Source organism: Anas platyrhynchos, chromosome 10 (genome assembly GCF_047663525.1).
Source record: "Anas platyrhynchos isolate ZD024472 breed Pekin duck chromosome 10, IASCAAS_PekinDuck_T2T, whole genome shotgun sequence".
Lineage (NCBI taxonomy): Eukaryota > Metazoa > Chordata > Aves > Anseriformes > Anatidae > Anas > Anas platyrhynchos.
Window position 1 is genome coordinate 5,352,161 of NC_092596.1, and position 24,594 is coordinate 5,376,754.

General features: G+C 42.6%; 1 protein-coding gene across 1 annotated transcript in view; it reads left to right on the forward strand.

The window, feature by feature from the left end:
* The window catches only part of COL4A5 (collagen type IV alpha 5 chain), a 90,535-nt gene that overhangs the window by 5,468 nt on the left and 60,473 nt on the right, over positions 1 to 24,594 (forward strand). The window contains exon 2 of the mRNA XM_027465432.3: positions 19,264 to 19,323. Coding sequence (XP_027321233.1) covers positions 19,264 to 19,323 — 60 coding nt within the window. The remainder of the gene's footprint in view (positions 1 to 19,263; positions 19,324 to 24,594) is intronic.

Consider the following 24,594-nt stretch of genomic DNA (forward strand, 5'->3'; position numbering starts at 1 on the left):
GTCTGCCTTTGGTAAGGCTCTGTGCTGAAATGCCCTAAACATCTGTTATGGCTCTGTGCTGAAATGTCTTGAACATATTGGGAAAAACCTGTTTATTCCAGTACTGACCTTAGCTGTTATCATGGTGAATCTTGCTTTTAAATCGCCCCATTAATTTACAGGAAGATTACTTATGCTGTAGTGCTTCCTGGGGAATTAAGATGCTTTGTGAAACTAGACTTGGACAGCCCTTACTTAGAACTGAGATGTGTGCACATGGTAGTATACCAAACGAATCTGCAAGAAAATCCTTAGTGTTTTTCCAAATACTTCACTGATACCAAATGAAGCTTTCATCTCTTTCCATCTTTTATTAACTCCTGCTTTTTCTACCTCTTTTGTATTGTATTTGGAGATGTATTTATGGTAGGTATCATCACCTTACTGGCTCTGGTGTCAGCTGGCAGGCTGACGGGTCCCTGGGGGGCTCTTGCTCCCACGTTAAGGGAAGATGGTCCTGGTTGCCTGCTGGGCAGGTAGCGGGGCTGTTGTGGAAAGGCTTTGTGTAAGTGCTTGGGGCTGTAGGGCAGCTTATGGGAAAGGTGAAACTGGACAGGTCTCTCAGCCCAGAGTGCTCTCAGGACTGCTGAGATAAGTGGCTGTTGAGTCCCTCCAAAGCTATACCATATTTTTAGAAAACACAGAAAATTGAACACAGAAAACTGATCTGCACAGACCTTCCTTTCTAACTTAATTTTCAGTTAGTCAAACTCGCTTCTTGCACAGTTACTGCACTAGACGAGTATAAAAGAACCTTCATTTGTGAGCATAAAACTGGGCTTTATGTAGCAACTGGAGTGATAGTGAAGCAACGTGCCAACATTTGTACTGAGAAAAAGGCAATGAGGCTTGAAGAAAACCCCCAGTGTTGATATTCTTGTTTGTGACTGACTGACTCCTGTTTCTACCTACTCTTTCAGGTACTTGAAACACCTGAGAGCATTGGCAGCATTGAGTGGAAGGGAGGAAATTTGTAGATGATATCAGAGGTGCTGTGCTTTACGTTTCATAACTTGCATTCACCATGTGCTATCTGTAACTGGTAGTTATATGACTGTGAAGTCAAAGCCTTCTCTTCATCTTGTAGCACAGTCTCAACAGAAATTAGACTTCTTATATGTAAGCACGTGCACTGGCAATATGCATTGGTGTGTTGCGTTTTTAATATACTGAAGTGCAACTTGCAGTGTTCCTCAAACAGAAGGAAATAAGACAAATTTCCTTAAGTTTTGAGTTGTAAGGGGAACTTAGAAACTTACCACTTAGCACTTGATAACAGTGATTGCTTTTGAGTGAAACTAATGTTTCAGTTCTTTGATACGGTGCCTGGAATAACCATTTGCCTCTGCTTCCTTCACTATTCTTTCACTATGCTTCTTTCACGATTGTACTTCTGGAAGTACTTCTTGGAAGGCCGCCCTTTTACTGTGCTGTTACTCTGCTTGATTAAAAGTCTCGAACTCACGTGTGGGATGGGTAAGTGGTTTTGTTAGCCTCTTGTGCCTGAGGCTAGCAATTCTTTTCCCCACCCCCTGATGCCATCTTCTCTGTGCTGTTCTTACTCCAGGAGGTTACTCTTCTTCTGTGCCTTAACCTAGAAGGAAGTCACTTCTGCTTCTTAATTTGCATGCTAGTATAAAATGTAATGCAAATGTGTTTTCTTGGAATCCAGGAATCCTTAAAAGGAGACCAGAGCCAGATGGATTTCTTCATCCAGCCATGGACTTGTGGGTCATACTGTTTTAATAGCTACCTGTTGCTAAAACAAATTAACTTTATATTAAACACTTTCTGGCACTATTTCTCATCTCCATGTGTGGGAAAGCTCTGAGTTCATACCCAAGTAATGTACAGTCACTTCACCTCTATTCTAAATGCTGTTTTCCTGGCAGACATACCCTTCTCCCTATGTTTTCTAATCAAACTAGGCAACTCAGGAGTGATGATTTATTGATAATTCATACTGAACTTCATTATTACTCCAGTACTCTGGATGTACTGTAAACTTTTTGACCCTTTTTTTTTTTTTTTTTTTCAGAATAACTTTATTACTCTTCCCTTCTGGTCCTTAATCTCTCCTGAACTCCCACATTTTGGGTGGAAAAAATAACATTTGTTACTATATAACTCTCAAACTTAAGGAAGTTGAACTTGCATTTGATTTTTTTTTTTAGCTTCACCTGTTTAGCAAAGAAGGCTAACATTCTGTCATTGAGGAATAAATATGACAGTTTATGAATAACACTGTATGGTACCAATATGCATTTACTAAATACAGTATTGATTCTTCAGAATCTTTCACAGAATTACCTAGGTTGGAAGAGACCTCCAAGACCACCTAGTCCAACCTCTGATCTAACACTAACCATATCACTGAGCTCTACATCTAAACGTCTTTTAAAGACCTCCAGGGATGGTGACTCCACCTCTTCCCTGGGCAGCCCATCCCAATGCCTAACAACCCTCTCAGTAAAGAAGTTCTTCCTAACATCCAACCTAAACCTCCCCTGGTGCAACTTTAGCCTATGGGAGAACAGACCAACCCCCACCTTCCTACAGCCTCCTTTAAGGTACCTGCAGAGAGCAATAAGGTCGCCCCTGAGCCTCCTCTTCTCCAGGCTGAACAAGCCCAGCTCCCTCAACTGCTCCTCGTAGGGCTTGTTCTCCAGGCCCCTCACCAGCTTCATTGCCCTTCTCTGGACCCGCTCAAGCACCTCGATGTCCTTCTTGTAGCGAGGGGCCCAAAACTGAACACAGTACTCGAGGTGCGGCCTCACCAGAGCCGAGTACAGGGGGACGATCACCTCCCTAGCCCTGCTGGCCACGCTGTTTCTGATACAAGCCAGGATGCCGTTGGCCTTCTTGGCCACCTGAGCACACTGCTGGCTCATATTCAGCCAACTGTCCACCATCACTCCCAGGTCCTTCTCTGCCTGGCAGCTCTCCAACCACTCATCTCCCAGCCTGTAGCTCTGCTTGGGGTTATTGCGCCCCAGGTGCAGGACCCGGCACTTGACCTTGTTGAACTTCATGCAGTTGACCTCAGCCCATTGGTGCAGCCTATCCAGATCCTCCTGCAGAGCCTTCATACCCTCGAGCAGATCGACACATGCGCATAGCTTGGTGTCATCTGCAAACATACTGAGGGTGCACTCAATGCCCTCATCCAGATCATCGATAAAGATATTAAAGAGGACTGGCCCCAGTACTGAGCCCTGGGGGACGCCACTAGTAACCGGCCTCCAACTGGACTTGACTCCATTTACCACGACTCTTTGGGCCTGGCTACCCAGCCATTTTCTAACCCAACGAAGCGTGCACCAGTCCAAGTCAAGAGCAGCCAGTTTCTTGAGGAGAATGCTGTGGGAAACGGTGTCAAATGCCTTGCTGAAGTCAAGGTAGACCACATCCACAGCCTTTCCCTCATCCACCCAGCGTGTCACTTTGTCATAGAAGGAGATCAGGTTCGTCAAGCAGGACCTGCCTTTCATAAACCCATGCTGACTGGGCCTGATCGCCTGCTTGCCCTGCAAGTGCTGCATGATGACTCTCAAGAGGATCTCCATGAGTTTCCCTGGCACTGAGGTCAAACTGACAGGCCTGTAGTTCCCCGGGTCTGCCCTCTGGCCCTTTTTGTAGATGGGCGTCACGTTTGCTAGCCACCAGTCAACTGGGACCTCCCCCGATAGCCAGGACTGCTGATAAATGATGGTAAGCAGCTTGGCCAGCTCCTCTGCCAGTTCTCTCAGTACCCTTGGGTGGATCCCATCCGGCCCCATTGACTTGCGTACACCCAAGTGCTGTAGCAGGTCGCCAACCATTTCTTCGTGGATAGTGAGGGCCACATTCTGCTCCCCATTCCCTTCCACCAGCTCAGGGTACTGTGTATCCAGAGAACAACTGCTCTTGCAGTCTTTCACTAAAGATAGGCAAAGAAGGCATTGAGCACCTCCGCCTTTTCCTCATCTCTTGTAACTAAGTTTCCCCCTACATCCATTAAAGGATGGAGATTCTCCTTAGTCCTCCTTTTTGTGTTGATGTATTTATAAAAATGCTTTTTGTTATCTTTAACGGCAGTAGCCAGACTGAGCTCCAGATGAGCTTTGGCCTTTCTAATTTTGTCCTACACATCCTTACAACATCCTTATAATCGTTCTGAGTGGCCTGCCCTCTTTTCTAAAGATCATAAACCCTCTTTTTTTTTCTTTTTTTTTTTTTTTTTCTCCCTAAGCTCTAGCCACAGTTCTCTGTTCAGCCAGGCCGGTCTTTTTCCACGCTGGCTGGTCTTTGGGCACATGGGGACAGACTGCTCCTGAGCTTTTAAGATTTCCTTCCTGAGGTGTGCCCAGCCTTCCTGGACTCCTCTGCCCTTCAGAACTGCCTTCCAAGGGACTCTGCCAACCAGTGTCCTGAGCATCATAAACTCTGCCCTCCAGAAGTCTAAGACAGCAGTTTTACTGGTCCCCCTCCTGACTTCGCCAAGAATATAGAACTCCACCATTTCATGGTCGCTCTGCCCAAGACAGATCCCGACCACCACATCTCCCACCACTCCTTCTCTGTTTGTGAACAGAAGGTCCAGCGGGGCACCTCCCCTGGCAGGCTCACTAACCAGCTGCGTCAGGAAGCTAGCTTCCACACTCTCCAGAAACCTTCCAGACTTATGCACTGAAATCCTACAGGTGTCCTATAGGGAAGAATTAAATGAGCACCCTGGGCAAAGAACTTCGCCCTTTATACACCATGAACTGAAGTAGCAGTTACTAGAAACCACAAGTAGTTTTCATTGCTTTAGGTGAAGCTTAATGTGACCTGCAGGCAAGGCTAGATGGGCTGTCATCCCCCAGAACACACAATTTCCTATAAAGTGCCCCTGCAGAATGATACTTGGGTGAAGGAGCTTATGTTCTGAGTTTAAAAACCTTTTAAAGTGAATCCTTTTTATGGAGCAGTGATTTTCGTGGTTCAGTTTATTCTGAACCGTCATGTTACACAGGATGACAGCAGAAGCTGTCCTTTCTGAAAGACTAAATGGCTCGCAGCTGGCATTCGGATATAAAGTGACTCAGAAAATACTTTTTCTGAATTAGTCTAAGAAAAACTCTCATATTTCGAACTTTAAAAGACAAAGGTACTCAAGGAAAAGGAAGCTTTTTCACTATTTTTCACTATTTGCTTATTCACTGTATTTGACTACTCATATCTCTGCATCCAGTCACTGTGTATCACACCCAACAGAACCTTAAGGTTTCTGCAAAGCCATTCCTTAACTTTTTTTATTCTTTAAGAGTTATATACTGAATCACAATATGGAGGAAAAAATGGGGAGATGATGAAATGGATGAGAAAAGTTTCAATCGTGTGTTTTTGTATTCAAAGTGAACGTTGAAATGTAGAACATCGAAAATAAATTCCTTAACTTTAGGTTTGAATGAGGAGAGGCTTGTTGACAGGTCTAGTCATGCCCAGAACGTGTCTATTTTTGGAACAGCAGCGTACTGTACCTACGAGTAAGAGTAATCAGACAGGTACTGTTTCTCTTTAATTGATGAATTATTAATTGACAGGCTAAGCAAATGTGCTTAACATCAATAAGACACTTAATGGCCATGGGTGTATTGTCCTAAGCTTCACTTAAGGGTTTCAGTGACTTTTCCATCTTAATGGCAAAAAGGCATGTGTTAATAGACTTGGTATTTGAAACTGCAAGGAGGAAGCTCTTTGATTTTGTTCAGAAGTGTACCAGAGGCCACTTCTGAAGTTTTCAGGTGAAACGAACCAAATACTGTGTTATTGTCAGTTAAGAGGCTCAGAGGACAAGACCAACACAGAAGGTGGAGGCTTAAAGTACAAAGACTGATTTCTGAAAGCTAATCATTATAAACAGATAATGAAGTCTGGGGGGAAAAATCTCCAGTCACAGCATTTTGTTATACTTGAGTCACAGCTACAGAACAGCAACGTGAACATCACTTTTCATTGATCACCAAACACAATGCATAAGAAGCTGAAATTACTTGTCTCAAAACATGGTGGTGCTTCCTCCTGAGAAAACTCCCATCCAGACCTGTATGTGAAGTCAAAAGGCTGTCATCGTTGGACAAACATCTTCTCTAGCTTTTTGTCTCTCTTCAAATGGAGCCTTTTGTTTTGTTTCATACTGTGGTGACTGGTAGTGATCGAATGTCTGAGGTAGCTGATGTATGTGAATGTGAGTTGCAGTTGTAGCTTTGGTAGCTTTTAGTCCCAATTCTGTGCTTCACTTGGCTCTGCAGAGCTAGGGACCTCCACTACCTTTACTATCTCTGGTCTTGACAGTAGAGTGTAAGCACACAAAATGTTGTGGGATTTAACTCTTGGAATACTTTGATGTAGAGAAGAAAATAAAATAATAAAAAAAACTAAAATGCCAAGCTTGTCATTTATTCTAGAATAAAAGAAAAACTCAGACTGGAAGTATAATCCTGCTGCTCTGGAGGCTAGGAGAGATGACGTCTTGCTCAAAGCAGGGGCTGTCTTTGAAGTTCTCCATTTATTCTTTTGTGGCTGCAAACTAAAAGAACACTGTAAAAGTATCTTCCAAACCTTGCTTCCTGCAGGAATACAGTTAAAACTTTCTGGAAACACTCAGTAGTGCTTGCAATTAACCTACCAGTCACTGCAGGATGCAGAACATAGATCACAAACTCACAGCAGGTTATTTTCTTGGAGTACATCCAGCTCCAAATAGCACTTGTAGGAGTTGGTGCACTCCCTAAAACAGGGTGCCTCGGGGAACACTTTCCCTTCGAGAAAGTGACTGACTGGGTTGGAATGTGTGCAGATGCCAGGGGCGGCTGCTCGTTCCTCCCCAGATTCAGGTCAAGCTGCATCTTGAGTTTTAGTAAGGCTTGAGTTGAGGGCTACTTCTTATGAATGGACATCCTCAGTTCAGTTACTGTAGGGAGAATGTGGGTTCTCTCCTTGGCTACCCTCTCTTTGGTAAAACTGACAGTACTTTAATGCAGCATTGCACAGAAGAGAGCCTACTGACTTCCTCAGGCTGGGTCAGAGGATCGTCTTAACCAGGTACTCTGAGCTGCGTGTTGTCAACCTGCCTCCCAGCAACCTCCAGAGCGACTGGGAACAAAACTGATGAGAAAGCAATAATAATGTAATTGCCAAAGCAAGGAGGAGCTTAACTTTACTACTGAAGACTTCTTTTCCCCAGATAAGTAGTGCTAAACTATTTATACAGCATCCGCTGAAAGTAGCACTTTATTCCTAAGTTTTTGTGGGTGGTATCCCTCAAAGTGTTTCAAAAAAAGGAATTTTTGAGTAATACTTTTTAATTTGTTTTTATTAAAACTAGTTCATTCGGTACACACTCATCATACTTCACTAAAATCTTTTTGATTGAATCTCTTTGGATGAATATATCATTGTTACAAAATGATCTTGTTCACTGTTGGCAGTGGGAGGTAGGGGAAGAGTAGAGCCAAAATACAGCAGAAATTATTATGAAGGCTTAAACATCAGCAGCTGTTTGAAATAAAAATCTAAGGTGCATTTCCCTCCTTCTGCCTTCCCTCCCACCCCCTTCCAGCACTGATCAGATTTATTTTGCCTTTTTTACTACAGATACCATGTTAATACTTCGAAAAACTTGTTGATTTTCAAGGCCTTTTGTAAAGATCTTATCTGTGGTCCTTTTAGCTCATTTTTTGGCATGGGTTCAATTTTTTGAAAGTAGCAAGCCTTTGACAAGTGCAATTGAATTCCTAGGGCATGCTTGCTGTTCAGGGATGATCAGCGCAAACCAAAGGTAGCGATTCCCGTGATAATGTAACGTGCAGCCTCTAGATGTAAATTCCCACGTGTAAGGGAATGAAATCCACTGCTAATCAAGTCTGAGTATCTAATTCCAAGATGGTGTGTCCTAGGTAGACTGGCTATTAGCACTAGCCTGCAGCTGTCTCTTCTAGCACTTTAAAGGCAATAAAATACAGTCAGCCCCACTTTTCCTTTGTCCCTGCTAAATGCTCTGGGAGAATACTGCCATTGTGATCTCTGTATCACTGTAAGCTTGCTCTTTCACAGCAGGGTACAGTTTGATCGTCTTCTCTGGGAAGTGATCAATTGACAGCTGCTCTAAGGAGACCCCAAGCTCTCATTAGCAGGTAGCCAAACACTGGGCCTAGAGTATCCTACTGCTCATCTGCTGAAGGTACACAAGCAAGTTCCTGAACAGGCATCTTGGTCTCCAATTGTTAGCAGCTTTAGGGATGTCTGAAGCCATATGGATAGAAGAAAGGGGTCTCCCAGCTCACCAGCTCCTGATGCTCTTTTCTTTTGGGGAGTGACTTGGAGATGGTTAGGACAATTGCTTTGTATTCATTGCTTCCTTGTCTAAATTGGCCTTCTCCAGAGTCACATACATTTTCCAACTTCGATTACTTGAGGCTGGAGGATAGTTTCTATCTGTATTTAGCAATACAAAGAAAGCACTGACCACACTTAGCTTTAGGTATTAAAATGCATACATGGGGTATGCTGATGCTACAGGCATAAACAAATGATGAAACAGCTCTAACTAGAAGAACCTTGGAGCTATGATACTTGGTCCAAGAACTGAAAGAATGGCAAAAAAAATCCCCAGACATCTACCAAGCTCCAAGTGAGTTAGGTCTTGTTCTGACAGTGAAGAGGGTGTGTACTGCTTCAGATAACATCTCAACACAATATTGCTGTGCACAGCCTCTATTCTTTTCAACACATACACTTGCTTAATCTTGGGTATTAATTTAGTGCTTTCTGTCGTTTCAAAATAGACCACAGAGAGATTGTTAGATTCATCTGAGCTGCTGTTCTATTTTGTCTCCTTTCTCGGAGGAAGAAGTGGAGTGCTGTTCACGGGTGGTCTGCTTCATGTGCACACCACATGAAGGTGCAGTTGTCAGTGTCAAATGAGTGACTTCTACTAAGGGACTGAAGCTTCCTCTGTTGCGTGTTGTGTAGACAAAGGTGAGGAGTAGGACGTGTTCTGAGGAGTTAGTCTGGAGCCTGTGTCTTTATTCCGTTTCCTTACCCAGGAAAGGATTAGAGACGTGCTGCCGGAGCGGGCGGCGCTGTGGCTGTAATACTTGGCTCGCGGGCAGGTGAGGCTTACAGCCTGGCTGACAGTTAGCCCGAGGTTTGTGTTACATTTGGACGTGGTTATAGAAAGTGGAAACATCTAACACCTGTCACTTGGGAAAGGTCCTAAATGACTAGTAAATCTTAACCTGTAATGGGTGCCATATGGCACTCTTTATTTGCATCTGGAAAAAATCAGGAAGCCTCTAGAGGCTAGTGATTAGAGGCATGTATGTAAAATTCAAATAAAACTGAGACTTCCTGGAAAGCAAAGTGGCTTACTGTATGCTGCTGCTGTCTGAATGTCAGGTGTCTCAGTGCTAGAGTTAGCTGCAGAAACGCGTAACTGGACAGGCGAAGATGAAGGCATGCTAAATGAAACTAGTCCCCTACACTGCAGTGTACATGTTTAAGGAGTTTGGTTATGGTCTGCATATAAGCCAGAGGGTGCTTTGATGTGAGTTTTTAATGTTCACATCAATATATGGTAAACTAAGCCAACAGAAATGCAGTCCTGACTTCATCTCTTGCGTACTGTGGCTGTTTCCCCACATCGTGCATGTTCATGCTCAGACTTTCCCAGTATGTAAAGGTGCAACCTCAGTGCAAGTTTTTATTTCTTGAAGTCTTAGCTGTGGAGCTGTCATCAAGGACTTATTTCCAGTGTATTCATGGAAAAAACGTTTCCTTGTATGTGTGGTATAGAGTAAAAACAAAGGCAATGAATTTAAAGCAGCTGTTAGGATCTTTTTTTGGTTGGTTCCAATGTCTTTTAAATTGCTTCCAGGAAAGAACAGAATCAGAGTTGAGCATTTAGAACTGAAATCAGAAGTAGCAAAGTGTGGGCTGCCTACAGAGGAGGTATGTCATCCGCCCCTTCCCAAAATCTCCTATTGCGAAACTGAAAGCTGAAGAGCTGCTTTGTTTAAGGTGTTTCTCTACCCAACCCCTCTGTTCAGAGGTTTGGGCAGGTGCTGCAGTGCCTGCTGAGCAAGGAAATGGGTACGGCATCTGTGGGCTCATGTACTTGAAGGCAAAGTGGGTAGAAAAGACCATCTGCTAGTTTGTGTTCTGTCTTAATTTCTCTCCGCTTGCACTCTTTTTACCAGCTGTGTACTTGTCAAATCGAAACACAGCAGCGCATCTCCGGGTGGCAGCATAAAGGCGGTACTTAACCTGAGCAGCCACATAAGGACACTTTCACAAATTCTTACAGCAGGGTTGGGGTGTTTGGAGAGTTGAGTTCATAAGGACAGAAGTACAAGTACTTGGCTTTTCAGGTGTCTTCAGTCTCACATTTGAAATGTTTGTGAGATGGGCAGTGAAGCTTGATGTGATTATTTTACTTTCTGTGTGTCCCACCCGGTGAACACGCTGCACTGAAGCCCGCTTGCTCTGTAAGTCTTACAGGCCCCAGAAATCCGAGTTCTGAGAAGCGGTGAGAACTGTCCGGATGCTTTTCTTTGCCTACAGTTGAGTGCAAGTCTGGCAGCACTCATTAAAGCAGGGTGGCAACTATCATTTTCTTTTATTTTCTTTTAGAAAATGAGAATGAGCTACTGTGAGTTGTGAGGGCCGGCTGTTCAAACTCTGCTTGAAGGGTTTGCACCTGGGGAGTTCTCGGCTTTCCTCCTCTTAGAGCTAAGTGTGGAGAAATGGAGCAAGGTCTGGGAGCTGACCGCGTGCCCCGCTCGCTTTCTGTCCTGGTCTGGGTTCAGGAACCAAACACTGGTTTACAGATTGCAGTGCCCCCTGCTCCTGGGGGATAACCTCTGTGCACATTTGCCCATTGCTTTCACATTTTTTTGTTTAAAAAAGGGAGGTGGAAAGCCCTAACTTCTGGAAGGGTAAGGATTGTTTCTGTGTAAGCTTTCCCCTGCTGACTTGCATCCTTCTGCAGCTTGCTGGAGAGGAATCATTCCCCTGTTTGTCTGATTCTAGCCGTGCTCAGCAGTTCAGGCACTGGGACAGCCTGCTCCTACTCAGCGTGTTTGCTGACCGAGTCTCTCGTGCAGCAGCAGCTGCTGCTGTGCGGCAGGTCACTTGACCAGCCCAAATCTGCAGGTGAGTGATTCTCTAGATCTCTTCTCTGAGCTGTCCTTAGGAGCTTCCAGGAAAGGGAGGGGAGTGTGGTGCTTGCAGGGAAGTCTCCTTTACATGGAAAAAGTCTTCATGGGCAAATAATTACAATTTGGGGTGTGATGGAAGTTATACAAGCTTTGGGCTTGAATTCAGTAAAAAGGCTGAGTCTGTAAATTGGTGGTGGCTTTTTGCGGTGGCAATCCTTACATGTCACTACTGCTTTAAAAGCAGCAAAGACAATATAAGTGTTCAGGTGTCTAAATAGTAAACCTAATATTGCCTCTTAAGAGGAGAAAAGAGGGTTGTAATCAGTTCGACATCTCAATCTGTTTAACCTGCCTTTGTCATGATTTCTGACTGTTTTCAGTCTCAGTGGCCAGAGCTATGGCTACTACAGCTAAGAACCTGGTCTGCAAGTTTGAACAGATACTGTATTGTGCAGACTTCAAAGAAAGATGGTGCCTCAAGGTGTAATGGGTTCAGTTATGCTTCAGAAGTTCCCTTAATTTAAGTAAAAAGCTGGTCAAGAACTTCTGTAAACATGTGCTTTGACTTGCATTTTAGATCAGGATGCATATTCTCTTACTATCGTTAGGTAGGCAAAATGAGGAAAATGATTACTTAAAAGTATGTAATGATACACTTTGAAATCAGTTTTGCTTTAGAAATGTTGTTGCTTATAAAGACAATACTTCAGTGAAAAAAAAAAGAGTGGCCAGCTGAGTTCTGGAACTGTGAGGTGTTGTGCTGCCATGGCTGACTTGATGGTTAAGCACTCAGATCTGTGAGATCTGCAGACTTGTACTCTTGTTAAACCTAAAGAGCATGTATGTGGAAATCATAATTAGAACTCACAAAAGCTGCTTTAATTCTACTTGTCAAATCCCCACAAACCCTTTTGTTTCTCAGTTATATTCATGTCCAGGCAAGTGAAAGGAAAGCTCAACTTGCTGAAGATAAATGGTGAAATCTTTGACCTGGCTGAGCAGTAAATCCTTAGCTAGATAACTGTGCAGGTGTTTTGTTACACAGATCTTGGCAAGCTAACAGATGTGAGTATATGTTCTTCAGGACCACCACCAAAATTAAGCTTAATCTTTGTGTGGAATGTCAAGGCTGAGTTTCTTTGCCCATGTAAATAGAGGTATAAATAATTGAATTTGGAACTTTTGCATGGATACAGCAGGGTAAGTATGGGAGCCTTTCTCATAGGGCAAAGATGTTTGTAATGTGCTTTTTTATATGTTGACTTCACCATTTTTAATCAATTAGTCTTGGTATTGATAAAGTACAAATATTTATGCTCCCTTTTTTTTTTCCAGTGTTAAAACATTCTGATGTTCCTGTCTGGGGAAGCTGCCGTGCCTCGGTGCAGAGGGTAATAACGGTGTTTAGGCACTGGAGCAGCTGGAAGAACTGCAGGAGATGCAGGATTTGTCCCATTGCATAGAAGCTTCCTTCTAGGAACAGGGCTTCCACAAGTGAAAATAGCTTTTACCAACTTTAAATTGTGGCCAAGGGCAGGTGATGAGCAGCTGGGACTGACTTTGGGGATAAGCAGTTACTGCAGTAGTTCCATGAGCTGCAGGATGCTGTCAAACTGAGCCTTGGCCATGCCAGCTGTGTGTGCCCGAGCTAGCCTGGTGTTGTAGCAGTGCCAGGAAATGAGTGTATTTTCCCCATATATGTGATCTAGAGACAGATGTAGTCAATTGTGACTAGAAGATCTCAAAACCATAGATTTTAGCCAAATTAATACTTCCACTGTTTCTCCCAGCTCCTGTTCCTCTTCAGCTACAAAAAATGTTGTGGGCACAATGCATGCTGAGGGAGCACTCGAGGGGTTTGATGTACCTTTCGTTCTTCTGGCTCTGGGCTTAGTGGCTTGACACGACTATCAGAACACAAGGCAGTGTTTCAGTCAGCTCTTTTTCTTTGCTTTCCTCTCTAAAGCAAGTAGTACTGTTTTTAATTCTTACTGCCTGATCAGTTTGCAGTTTCACTGCAAACTAACGGCTAGTCATGTGGTGCTGGCAAATATTGAAGGGAGAGACCTAAATCTGAGACTGTTAATAATAAAAGCGGGACTGTGACACATAACAAGTGCTTTTTACAGCGCTTGGAAGGAAGGGGAAGCATCAAGCCTGAAGTATTTGGTCATCAATGTGTCCATCTTGAGGCTGAGACTACATCTTTCAAGAACACTACTTCATTCCCTGAGCAGCTCTGCAGTTCAGCCTGCTGCAGGTAGCAGAATGGCTCAACCACACCAGCCTGGCCCAAGTGCTTCTGTTATTCCTGTGCTTTGTTGCAGGTGTGGAAAGAGCTGTGATTTTCATGTTCAAGAGCAGTTATGGGAGACAGTCCACGGGTGTGTGCCCTGCATGGGAGGGAGCCCTTGGAGCTGAATTGCTTTTGAGTGGTTTTGTGACTGGTTCTTCCTTTGGCCGTTCCCGTAAATGAGTCTTGGTAAAACCAAACTACAGACTTAAGCATAAGCATTCAAGTAAATTCTCGAGAGGTCATTAGAAAAAAACAACTGTGCGAACATGCAATTACAGGAGATGAACTGCAACTGCTGCGCAGTCTGGCTTGAGTGTCTATCAACTGTTTAGCTTTTGCTGCTTGCTCTCTGCTCCTTCACAAACTGGAGCATTGTTCCACAGCTCAGTTAAGCTCCTGTGATCTAAGTATGTGTCAGACTTTTTGAAATGGAGAATTTTGGCCAATTTCTCCTAGGCAGAACTTGATTTCAGTGACTTGTGTGCATCTTTTCCCTGCTGGAGGGCACTCTTCTCACCTGTCAAGGTGGCTTACGACATAGTGGTGTCAAGTAACTGCACGGTTCCCTTCAGGACAACATCTGTTTGTGAAGCTGGTTTGTGCACGTTAATCCCCACAGATGCCTCGTGCTGAAGCTCAGTGCTCCTTGAAATCAGGAAGGAAATCTTAGTGCATTGCAGGCCACAGCAGCGTTTCACACCAGTGGATACCCAGTATCAGTTTGATTCCTCCTTGACCTCTTGCCACCACCAGAACTGAGCTGTCCAGAAACCACGCAGGCTGTTGGTATAAACTGTGGTGCTAGGGAGGTAAAGTAACGTGGCTGTGCTCTTTGAGAAATGGAAGAGCTTATCGCACAGGAAACTCATTTGTGATAAAAGAATACATAAGGGGGATGGAAAGGAGCTGAGGAATTGCTCAGCTTATAAATGCTGAGCCTGGGCTTTGTTTCTTTCTCTTCTCTAGCTGCTTGAGCTATGGATTGAGAAATCATTTGTAAGCAGTTTTGATTATTTCAGAACACCTGTAATTGTTTACAAAGACACCACCTCCATTCACTAACTGCTTCTGTAAGAAGTTACACCTTCTATTCATTATCAACTTCTGATGTGTAAATTTCAAGTTCTGTCAAACAACTAGCATCTCTCCCTATATCTGACTTTTACAGTAGAAAGAGCATTAAATTCTTGTTAAATAACAATGGCCAAGTGCTAATGTGTTATTTAGATACTGATGCGTTCTTCAGCTTGTGGGTTTTTTAGGTTATTTTTTCCCTCTACACCCCCTTCCTCCCCCTGCTGCCAAGTACCTTACTGCCCTGCAGCTGCGTGGCTGTAATGGTGAATCACTCCCAAAGCACAGTTACACCTCCCATCTATCTGCCTCAGTAGTTGTTACTAATGTGTTGACTAACTGTTGTTACTTCGATTCTGCCTCGTGTAAAATCAGGGTAATCTATCTGAAGCCATCGAGCAGCCCTCTATAACTTTTATTAACTTGTTCTTAGTAGTCCATAAAAACAATTTGCCTTTCCCTTCACAGGTTTAGGAAGTCCCAAGTTGCAGATCTCTCCAGGAATAGCATCATCTGTCTTGTGTGTGTTTTGTTTGTTTATATGGTTGTGAATGGCAGCTGGGAGGTGGGGAGGGAGTGGGGAGGCTGAAATTGTCTTGTAACTGACATCTCTGGGCTTGATGAGAAGAGGGGAATGTGCCTAATGCTCAAGGCAGTTTTCCAGCCAAAACAAATCTTGATAACTTAGGTTTATTCATTCCAGTGAGCAAACTGTTACAAACGTGTGGCCAAGAGTAAGAAGTGACTTTGATTTCAAATGTGTACCTCTTCAAACTGGAAAACAAACCAAAAAATAAAAAAACAGTTCTGTTGGTGGCATAAAGCAATTTTTTTCAGTCCACGTAAGACACAAAAGACTGAGCTTGTTCTGGAAGAATTATCCTTTGACTAGAAAACCAATACCATCCCTCCTTTTATGCCCTAATGAAAAGAGCTTGCTGTCTACACACTAGTTCAATGGGGGAGAAGCTGTCAGGAAAATCCAATGAAAGGATTAGCTCAACTTGAATAGATTAATTAGAGCCCTTGATTGTGTCCTGCTATGCAAAAGTCACAGCAAAGGAAATGGCAATGATAGTGAGTTCATCCTCACAGGTACAGGAGGGGTTGTCAGCGGGCACACAGTAGGCAAGAAGCAGATCTAAGAAGTTGCAGTCTGTCTGACAAGCTGTATCCATTTGTTGTCCATCCTCCTGTAGTTGAAAACTAAAAGATTTTAATGGTCATGGAGCTTATACGATCAAATCTTTATGATCAAGCCACAATTCATTATTCCATCCAATATCTTAGCTTTCCTGTTGCATAAGGTCTACGCTGCATCCTACTGACCAGAGCTAGGATTTGAGCTAGTACCGAAGCCACAGGGGCCTTGTTCAGTTTCCTGAACCTGTCACAAATGTACCAAGTGCAGCTTGGAGTTCCAGGAGCTCCACTGAGGCTTGAAGTCAATTTGTTATGTTTGAAAACACAGCAAGCTAGCTAACAGTCACTCGTTCTGATAATGAAGCTGTTACTGAGGGCAAACTACTGGCAGCGGCCATCTAAATCTTGATTTTAATGTAGGCTTTCTGTGCTTGAAATGTAGTCGCTACTGTGCATAGCACGGAGCCTGGATTTGATTCATTTTTGCATTAACGTGAGATACAGAATGAAATCTGTGATATCAGGTCTCTTGCCTGTGGCTGCAGAGTGGCTTTCAGACTTGTGCTGGCTTGTTACACAGTTTGTGTTCTCCTGTAGCACAATTCTTGTGCCTGCTTTCCCAAGTAAAAAAAAAAAAAAAAAAAAAAAAAGACCTTGAGATTACTGAAAAGTCTAAACAAGAAGCAAGCTTGTATTTAGAATAGGTCATTAAGCTTCTTGGTTTTTGACTGTGCTGAGATGTTGAACTTGGTTTTTGTTAGATTGCTGTATGACCCATAAGTGGCATGAACTGATCTTGATAGTGTATGAATTCCTAGGGCTTTCTCTTCAAACTGCTTAGTTCAGAAACGTTAATGTGGTGGGGATAGAAGTTACTGCAGAATAAAAACCACAATCTGTCCGGCTACTGCTTCTGTACAGCAAGATAAGTGACTCTGCTGAGGGAATGTTGCTTGATAAGCTTGCGGGCGAATAGATTGTCCCAGGATTTAAGCCAAAAACTCCCATTGTTTGACTGTAGCGAGCATTTGGAGAGAACTTTCTGACTACAGGCTGTTTTCAGCTCCCCTTACTTCTGTTTGGGAAAGACCGCGTTCCCTTCCTGCGGGGAAAACATCTGAACCGAGTATGCAAAACAATCTGTCAAAAAGTGCTCAGTGAGTACACTTGACTCTTTGGGGTGGGCGAATTGTCTAAGTTAAGTGGCTGTCCAGTGTCTGAATCCAGCCTGAATATACAAATGACTTTGGAAGACAGTCACAGGGATGTCTATTTTAAGAAAAGGAAGAAAGTCTTGTGGTAGGAGCTATGGTGATTAACACAGAACACTTTTTCTTTAAGCTAAAAATGAGATAAGGGAAAAAAGCACTCTTTAAAGTATCCTATATAGGAAGACCCGTCCTAGTAAAAAGCTGTTTTTAAGGGCACAATTTTGGGAAGGGTGCACTTTAATCTTTTGGCATCATATCCACCATTACTTATTACCAACATACACAAGAAAAATGCTTTGTCAGCTCTGTAAAGAATGAAAATCAGCACAAGTCCCTGACCATAAACAAGCTGACTTAAAGCTTGGGGCTTTGCTTCATTTTGGGATGCCCAGATTTGAGAGGGTGGAACCCAGGGTGTGTTAGACTTCCCCCCACCAGATCAGAATAAAGCTTAAGGGGAGAAGGGGAATCTTTTGGCTTTTTCATTTCTTAGGTTATAATAAAGATGGAGCCAGGCTCCTCTCACCCTGTATAGGATAAGAGGGGATGGGTACAGATTGTACCTTAGCGAACTCAGTGAGATTTGGAGGGCACGCTTCACCACAAAGGTCTTCCTTGTGCAGGGAAACTCACTGCTGCATGGCATGGCGAGACAGGTAACTTGCTCTTTGGGTTACTCTTGTACTGTGAGGCACGGGAATATTACATGTAACTAAGGTTAATCCCTTTTAAATGAAGCTTTATTAACGAGATTAATCCTAAAACTGATTCAAAAGGATCTTGTCTTTTTTAAATACGCTTCTGAAAGTGAAAAGGATTGGATATGGAATTCATGGAGTAACTTGGGTTGCAGGGGGACTTCAGAAGGGCATCTGGCCAAACACCCTGCTTCAAGCAGGGTCAGCTCTGAGGTCAGGCCAGGTTACTCAGGACTTTGGTCTGATCATTGAAAACCTAAACTGTCCAGGAAGGTTCAACTTCACTTTAGGAAATAGCTCAGTAACTCCCTGATAACTGAGAATTTTGAGTTTTCATGTATGTCAAATCAAGAAACTGATTACAAAAGCTAAATGAAAGGTGTGGAGATATGTCCTAGTTGTGCTGGGTAGAACTACTGCCCACTTAAAACTTAAAGCTCTGCCTTTTGCCCCCAGCTGGTTTATCCAGGGTTTGTGTAGCTCCAGGTGAATTAAGCTACTTGGGTGCTTTCCTTCTGATGCTTGGTAATGTGTTTAGGCTAAGAGCCAGGACATTGCTAATGCCAGGTAGGTGATGGGTCATGTCTCTGGGATAATGAAGGCTCGAGTTAGCGTGGGTATACTTGAGAACTGACAAACCGGCTGCTCTCCTGCCTGCCTGAAACTTTCTCTGTACGTACTGTTCTTTGCAGGGGTTACTTGGGGTGGGGGGACCCCACACCCTCAGCTTTTCAAACTTCCAGTGTTTGTGCCATCATCTTGGTTAGAATAATGCTGCACATGTCCTCAGAACAAGTTAAGTCCTAAAGTATGTTGGGTAGTGTATCATCTAACATTGCTTATCTTTTTCACTGAAAGAGGCTTGACAATTGTCTGTGTATTATGTACAGGTATTTTACAAAGTCTCATTTATTCCAGAAATATCTCTTCTTTAAACAGTTCACTTCTGAAATCAGCAAGGAATTGTAATGAGTATCATATGTTGAGTGGGGGAGAGTTTAAACTGAGCAAATAGAGTTACCTGATTTGCATCATCTTTGTGAATTGAGTTTCTGTATCTCCTTCCTCTGACCCCCTTAGTATCAGCATGTGCCCACATGTGAGGGAACGTGTTAGCTGGCTTGTCATTCTTGGTGGAGAGTGAATGCAACTAGATAAAATCTAGTTTTTTTTTTTTAAAAAAAACTTCTCAATAACTGAGCTGTGGGAGAAAGAACGAATTGGGTAGTAAGTATCTTGCCAATAACTACTATAAATAAACTCATAAGCTTTAAGCTTGGTTAAACTCTTGTTCAAAACCTGACATCTACTGGTGGGAGCCATAAATGGACACTCAGTGCTCAGGCTATAGGTGTTGGGTTGTACCTAGCCCTAGAATAAAATGTGCTTAAGCATAGATTTAAAAATCTGTAAAATTGCCAATAAAACTGTAATGAGTTGAAGCGTGTCTATTAAAAGAGGTGGTCAAAATTCCAATAGACTATTTTTGAACACATGTATAAGGTCTAGATGACAAACATTGTAGGCTTATGTTTTAGGATATCTTTTGCAGTAGTATTGTAGACTTGCTTTTTGGTCTTACAGTGATTGACATTTAGTCTTTTCTTATGTCTTTAAAGGCTTGCCATGGATGTACATCGTTATCCAAATGTGATTGCAGTGGAGTTAAAGGTGAAAAGGTAAGTATATCTTTTTGTGTTAGACTAGTGCACAGACCACTGAGCCATATGCCATCTGCAGATATCTGAAGTTTATGAATAAATTATACTTGTTTTCTTTGTCAGTGTTGTAGGCACGCACCAAAGTATACGGCTCTTATAACAGCTTCAGGTACTGAGTCAAACCAAGTGGTCTATCTGATGGTGTACAGAGCTTCATATCACTGTTCTATCAAAAAATGGGGAATGAGACACAATTCTGCAGGAATGTGGGAGTATAAAGCAGAAAAGAGATTAATTTAGTAATGTAGAAATAACTTCTAGGGACTGGCTACTATAACCAGTTCCTCTGGGCAAGCCAAGTGGTGGATTGCACAGTAATGCCCACTAGTAATGTTTCAGTGGGAATTTTAAACTAGTGTGGGATTTTTCCACTTCCCTTGCATTGCCTGATCTAAGTAGTTGACAATCACTGTTGTGCTCTGAACTTGCACCATTTCTAACCCACAGCTTACACAGCTGTATGCTAAGGTGATAGCTGTTGCTGTCCAGTTGCTCAGCTGAAAGTTGGAGGTGGCCATTCAAATGCAGCTTTCTGAACATCCATAGCTGCCAAGTGACGAGTTGGTTAGTGGCCAAAACTGTATTCTCAGATCAAATAGAGTAACGAAACCTTTGTGGTTGATCCAGTAAAATAGGCAGTCTGGGCTGCGTGGCCAGCAGCCTAAGGCCAAAAGATGCATGCTGAAATCCCAAAGCTTTCCTGTTTTTCGTGCAGCTTGGATTTCCACTCTTGCTGTCTGAGCTCTATACTTTTAATTAAGTTCTTCATGCTTCTATTGCTAATACTTCTTATAGTTTTAGAAATCTGTCCTCTGAGGAAACAGTGGGTACTCAGCATTTCTTTCAGGTACAGTGCACAATGTAGCTGTGCAGCTCAGGACTTGCTCAAATTGGGCAACTGTGGGAGCCTGCTTCTGAGTAAATTCTGGTTAAATAGTCAGCATGTAACTGCTGTTGTCGCAGGGTAGGGATGTAATACATGTATGATCACAATGAGGAGAGAAAGTGCCTGAAACACTTTCATAGCCATGTAAAGTTTGCCTGAGATGCAATGGAGGCCTTTTAGATGTGAACTTCTAAGAGTATGATAAGCCTGTCTTATCAAAGTACTTGGCCCCTCTCAACAAGGTTCTAAGAGGGCCTCAATGCTCTAGATTCATTTCTGAAACATGTCAAAGGTGGTTCTGAGGTTATATGAATAAGCATAACATCAAGTGAACCAAAAAGATGCAAAATATTCAGTCACTCCATTAGCACAATGTGGTGTTGATACAGAATTTTACTATTGGCTGAGGTTAAACAAGGCAGATGTCCAAAATTCAGAGTAATTCATGGTGCCAAATGTACCATCCATGTGGATCCAAACAGATGAGGTCATTCCTTAGCATTTACTCGCTTTTGGTTCATCAAGTATATTCCCAATTTACATACCTAGCGAAAGACAATATCCCCTCAAAGCTTTCTAACTTAGATTTGCTTAGCCAAAACCTGAACCTGGTCCTTGCATTCCTACAGGATCTTCAAATGCAGGTGGCTAAACCAGATGTATCCTAACACTAGTCACAGAACTGTTTCAGGTTTAGTTTGAAGGCGTTCAAGCATCAGGGTTACATTCCTTGTACAACCACAGCAGGTCCAACTTTGGAGAACCCATCTGTAATGCACAGTTAGCCTTTTTCTGCACCAGTCACAGCTATTTTGTGAATCCAGTGAACACAACTACTGGCTGGCATGGATAAGAAACATCTAAAAGTACATCCGGAGTTCTAAATAAAACCAATTAATTGTTTTCTCTCAGTGATTCAGTATTCTGTATGCCACTTACACATGCACTGGGATCATGGCCCACTTGACACATTCCAGTCCTTCAGTGTCAGTTAACGGCATGGTGATAGTCACTTTATGGAGAAAAAAATCTTGGAACTGTTTGGAGTCACAGTGAGCTTTTCATCCAAATATAGTCAGCAAGTGGAGTATATGATATTTGTTCTCAATCAAGCACTGAAGTGTCATTACGCATTGTGGGCTTTGTTTCTGCTCCTCTAGACTGTCCAAGCCAATCATCAAGGAGAGCTGCGCAGGAGAAACTCTCACACTTCCCTGCAAAATTTGGCCTTTTGTACCTTTTGTAGAGCAGATTATAGTTAGTCTTGAGTAAAAGAGTGAGAGGCTTGATAACCCTTTGTAAAAAAGGTGAAGGCGGAAAAAAGGCTTCAGTAAAGTAAGCACAGCAACAGACCAGATACTTATATAATGGTTCTGCATCTTGGAAAAAGCTTAGATGGTCTCAGCTTGAGCAAAGTGAAATATTTTAATTAAAAAAAATAATAATAAAAAAAAAAAGGACAAACAAAACAGAACTTCACTTATGGTAAGAATTTCTTTTTTTGTATGTCTGTGAGCCCTTTTAGAGAATGTGGAGGGAGGTGTAAGCACCTCCTTAATCTGGTGGACACATCTGACACAGATTTTCAGCCTTAGAATGGAAGACTTGCTATGTTTGCTATGAAATCTGGGAACTACAATTCCTTCTCCACCTAAGTCAAGTTAAACACAGCATAATACTGAGGCATGTCAGACATTTTTTATTAAATAACCCTTCAGAAGCTTGCAGACCATCCTAGTGGTGTATCATGTCAACAAACAATGAAAAGCCAAGCCCATATTTCCTAAGTGTGGTGTGTTGCATGTGGAACTGGTTTGATCATGCGTGCACGCACCTCATTACGTTAGTTGCCCTGTAATTGTGAAGCCGCCAGAATCTGATGCATGGGCAGATTCCACAATCCATATCTGAGGAACCACAAGAGGTGTCTGTCATTAATGTCCATAATGTTTTCTGTTATTTTTTAACATTAAACTTTTTCTGAAATCTTGTACAGCTGCAAGACATCTAAGGCTGTCTTCAGATAATGAAGCTGATCAATCAGTGTCCAAGTTTCTTACACATGTGATGCAGGTTTCCAGGCCTGATACCATCTCCAACCCATCTTTCTTGCAAATATTATTTCTGTTCCAGTTGAGTGCAAACTGCTGCTGCAACAACAAGCTCCAGACTTTGCTTTGTGTTTAACCCTCAGCATCTGGTGTTCCTGCTTCCCTCTCCAGTGACCTCTGAAGCAGGAGTCAGACCCTATAGTTCCTCATCTAATTGGCAATGAACAGCATTAGGCAAGGAGCTGTATAAACATTCACCCCTTTGGTTCTCCCCTTGGAAGTGTGACAATGTACTTGTAGAACTACTGGAAGTCAGGCGTACGGAACCTGGGACTGTGCTGGAGGACAGGAGAAGCCTTGTTAATGCTCTCGGCTGAGCCCTGCCCTTCTGTTGCACTGTTTTATTATGGGCCTGCAAACAGCTTCTGCATACAAGTTGCTGTCCATTTGCATCAAGTCAACTAAGAAGTGCTGCTTTGTTCAGCTCAGCACAGCCTCACGTGTCCCCTTTGAGACTCAGGAGGAGCCTTCTTTCTCAGTATCCTAGCATTTCCTTCAGGATATCCAAATTCTAACACACTGGGCAAAGAAATACAAATTAAACTGTAGCAAATAAGAAAACTTTACTGGTCTTGCCTCAGGGAACCATAATACGATAGCTGACAAAAATCCGTGCAGTCTTCAGCTCAGGCCCACCTTACTAAACTAAATCATTAAAATTGACAGTATAGGAAGTATAGAAACAAAACAATTACTGAGTTGGAGAAAATTGATCACAGCCAAGATCCACAGTGCTGTCCTCTGCTTTCAGTAATCTCCTTCTCAGTGAGCTGGATCTGGTAAGGTTCTCTTACAGCTAAAGTAAAGATTAATCTGCCCTGTACAGATGCTTATAGGAATTGCTTGCGCTTTTCAACTGGATGTGTAGAATTGCTTCTTAGTTCAGAGCTGTTAGTGAACTCATCTCACCAAAACCAGGTCTCTTTGTAAACTGTATTAGTTTACAGCTAGATCAGGTCTTTGAAGCATGCTGAGTTGCAATGCAACTATTTGTGTAGCTTCAGTAGAAACATGTGGCTCAAACTGGGAGGGGCTGTGTTGGTGTGTTTTTTTTTTTGTTGTTTTTGTTGTTTATGGCATCTAAAGTGCAGCTCCACCTCAAAATAACTGGGCATACATGATGCTGTTCTAGGTGATCAGGCCTATTTGGTTCTATCCATTCAAATTAAGCTAACAAATGGGTTAAGAGGCTGCCCTTTAGTCACTACATGTGATTAGTCTGTGGTCATTTAAAGGAACTCTTCAGAAGATGCCAAGTTTACTGGGTTTGTTGATGACGATGTCAGGGGTGCTAAAGACCCTACTGGGCTGCAAGCTCCTAATGTACTCAGGTAACAGTTCAGCGCACAAGATTGTGGCAAGAGCAGCTTTGTAATGCCAGAGCTCTGGAGGCATTTCAGATGTAAGAAATCCTTAGCCCCCATCAAAAGAAAAAAGTTCTTGGACTCTTTGGATGCATACAGTTGGAGCTGAGCCTCAGGAGAAAATATCAGTAACATCCTCAAGGTTCCTATTTCTTTTTGCATTGTCATGGCTTAGTACAGATGTGACTCAAGCTCATTTTTTTTCCTACTGTTGGATTAAAAACTGCTATGAAATAGTTAAATTCTCAAACTTTAATTACTTTATCATGTATAACTGTGATTAGTGTCTGTTTCATAAATGTTGGCCTGAAATGCATTAACATGGGCCTGTATTCTGAAAAGTTTACAGCCCTAGCAAGTGACCGACCATTGAACTTGGACTGCGACTGCTTTTGTAAGATAAAGCAAATGCTATTCTGAAGAAACTGTTGTATTTTGAAGAATACAAATCATCGTGGAGACTTTTTCCATTGTGTTCTACCTCAGTATTCAACTGTCTTTAAACACCCTGGTTTGTGGCTGGTTGTTGTGTGCTTTGAATAAAGCCTTTATTAGATCCTATAGTTTCATTTAAGTTAATGCTCTTTAAGTTGAGGAAGCAATTACATTGACTAATGTTATATTGGTACATGAGACGGATTGCTGTAGCTTTCACCCTGTTGTCTAGGAAGGGGAAGAATAATACAGCTGCCTGTTGCATCACTTCTTCCCTGCTGTCCATCTTTTATTACTACAGACACTAGAATATTAATCTAGTTTTAAGCAGCCACATTCAGTCAATTGTCTTTAGACTTTCTGATGTTTGCTGGTTTTGTAGCAACAGCAGGAAGCATGCATGTGCCTTTGTTGCCCAATCCATTATGAGAGG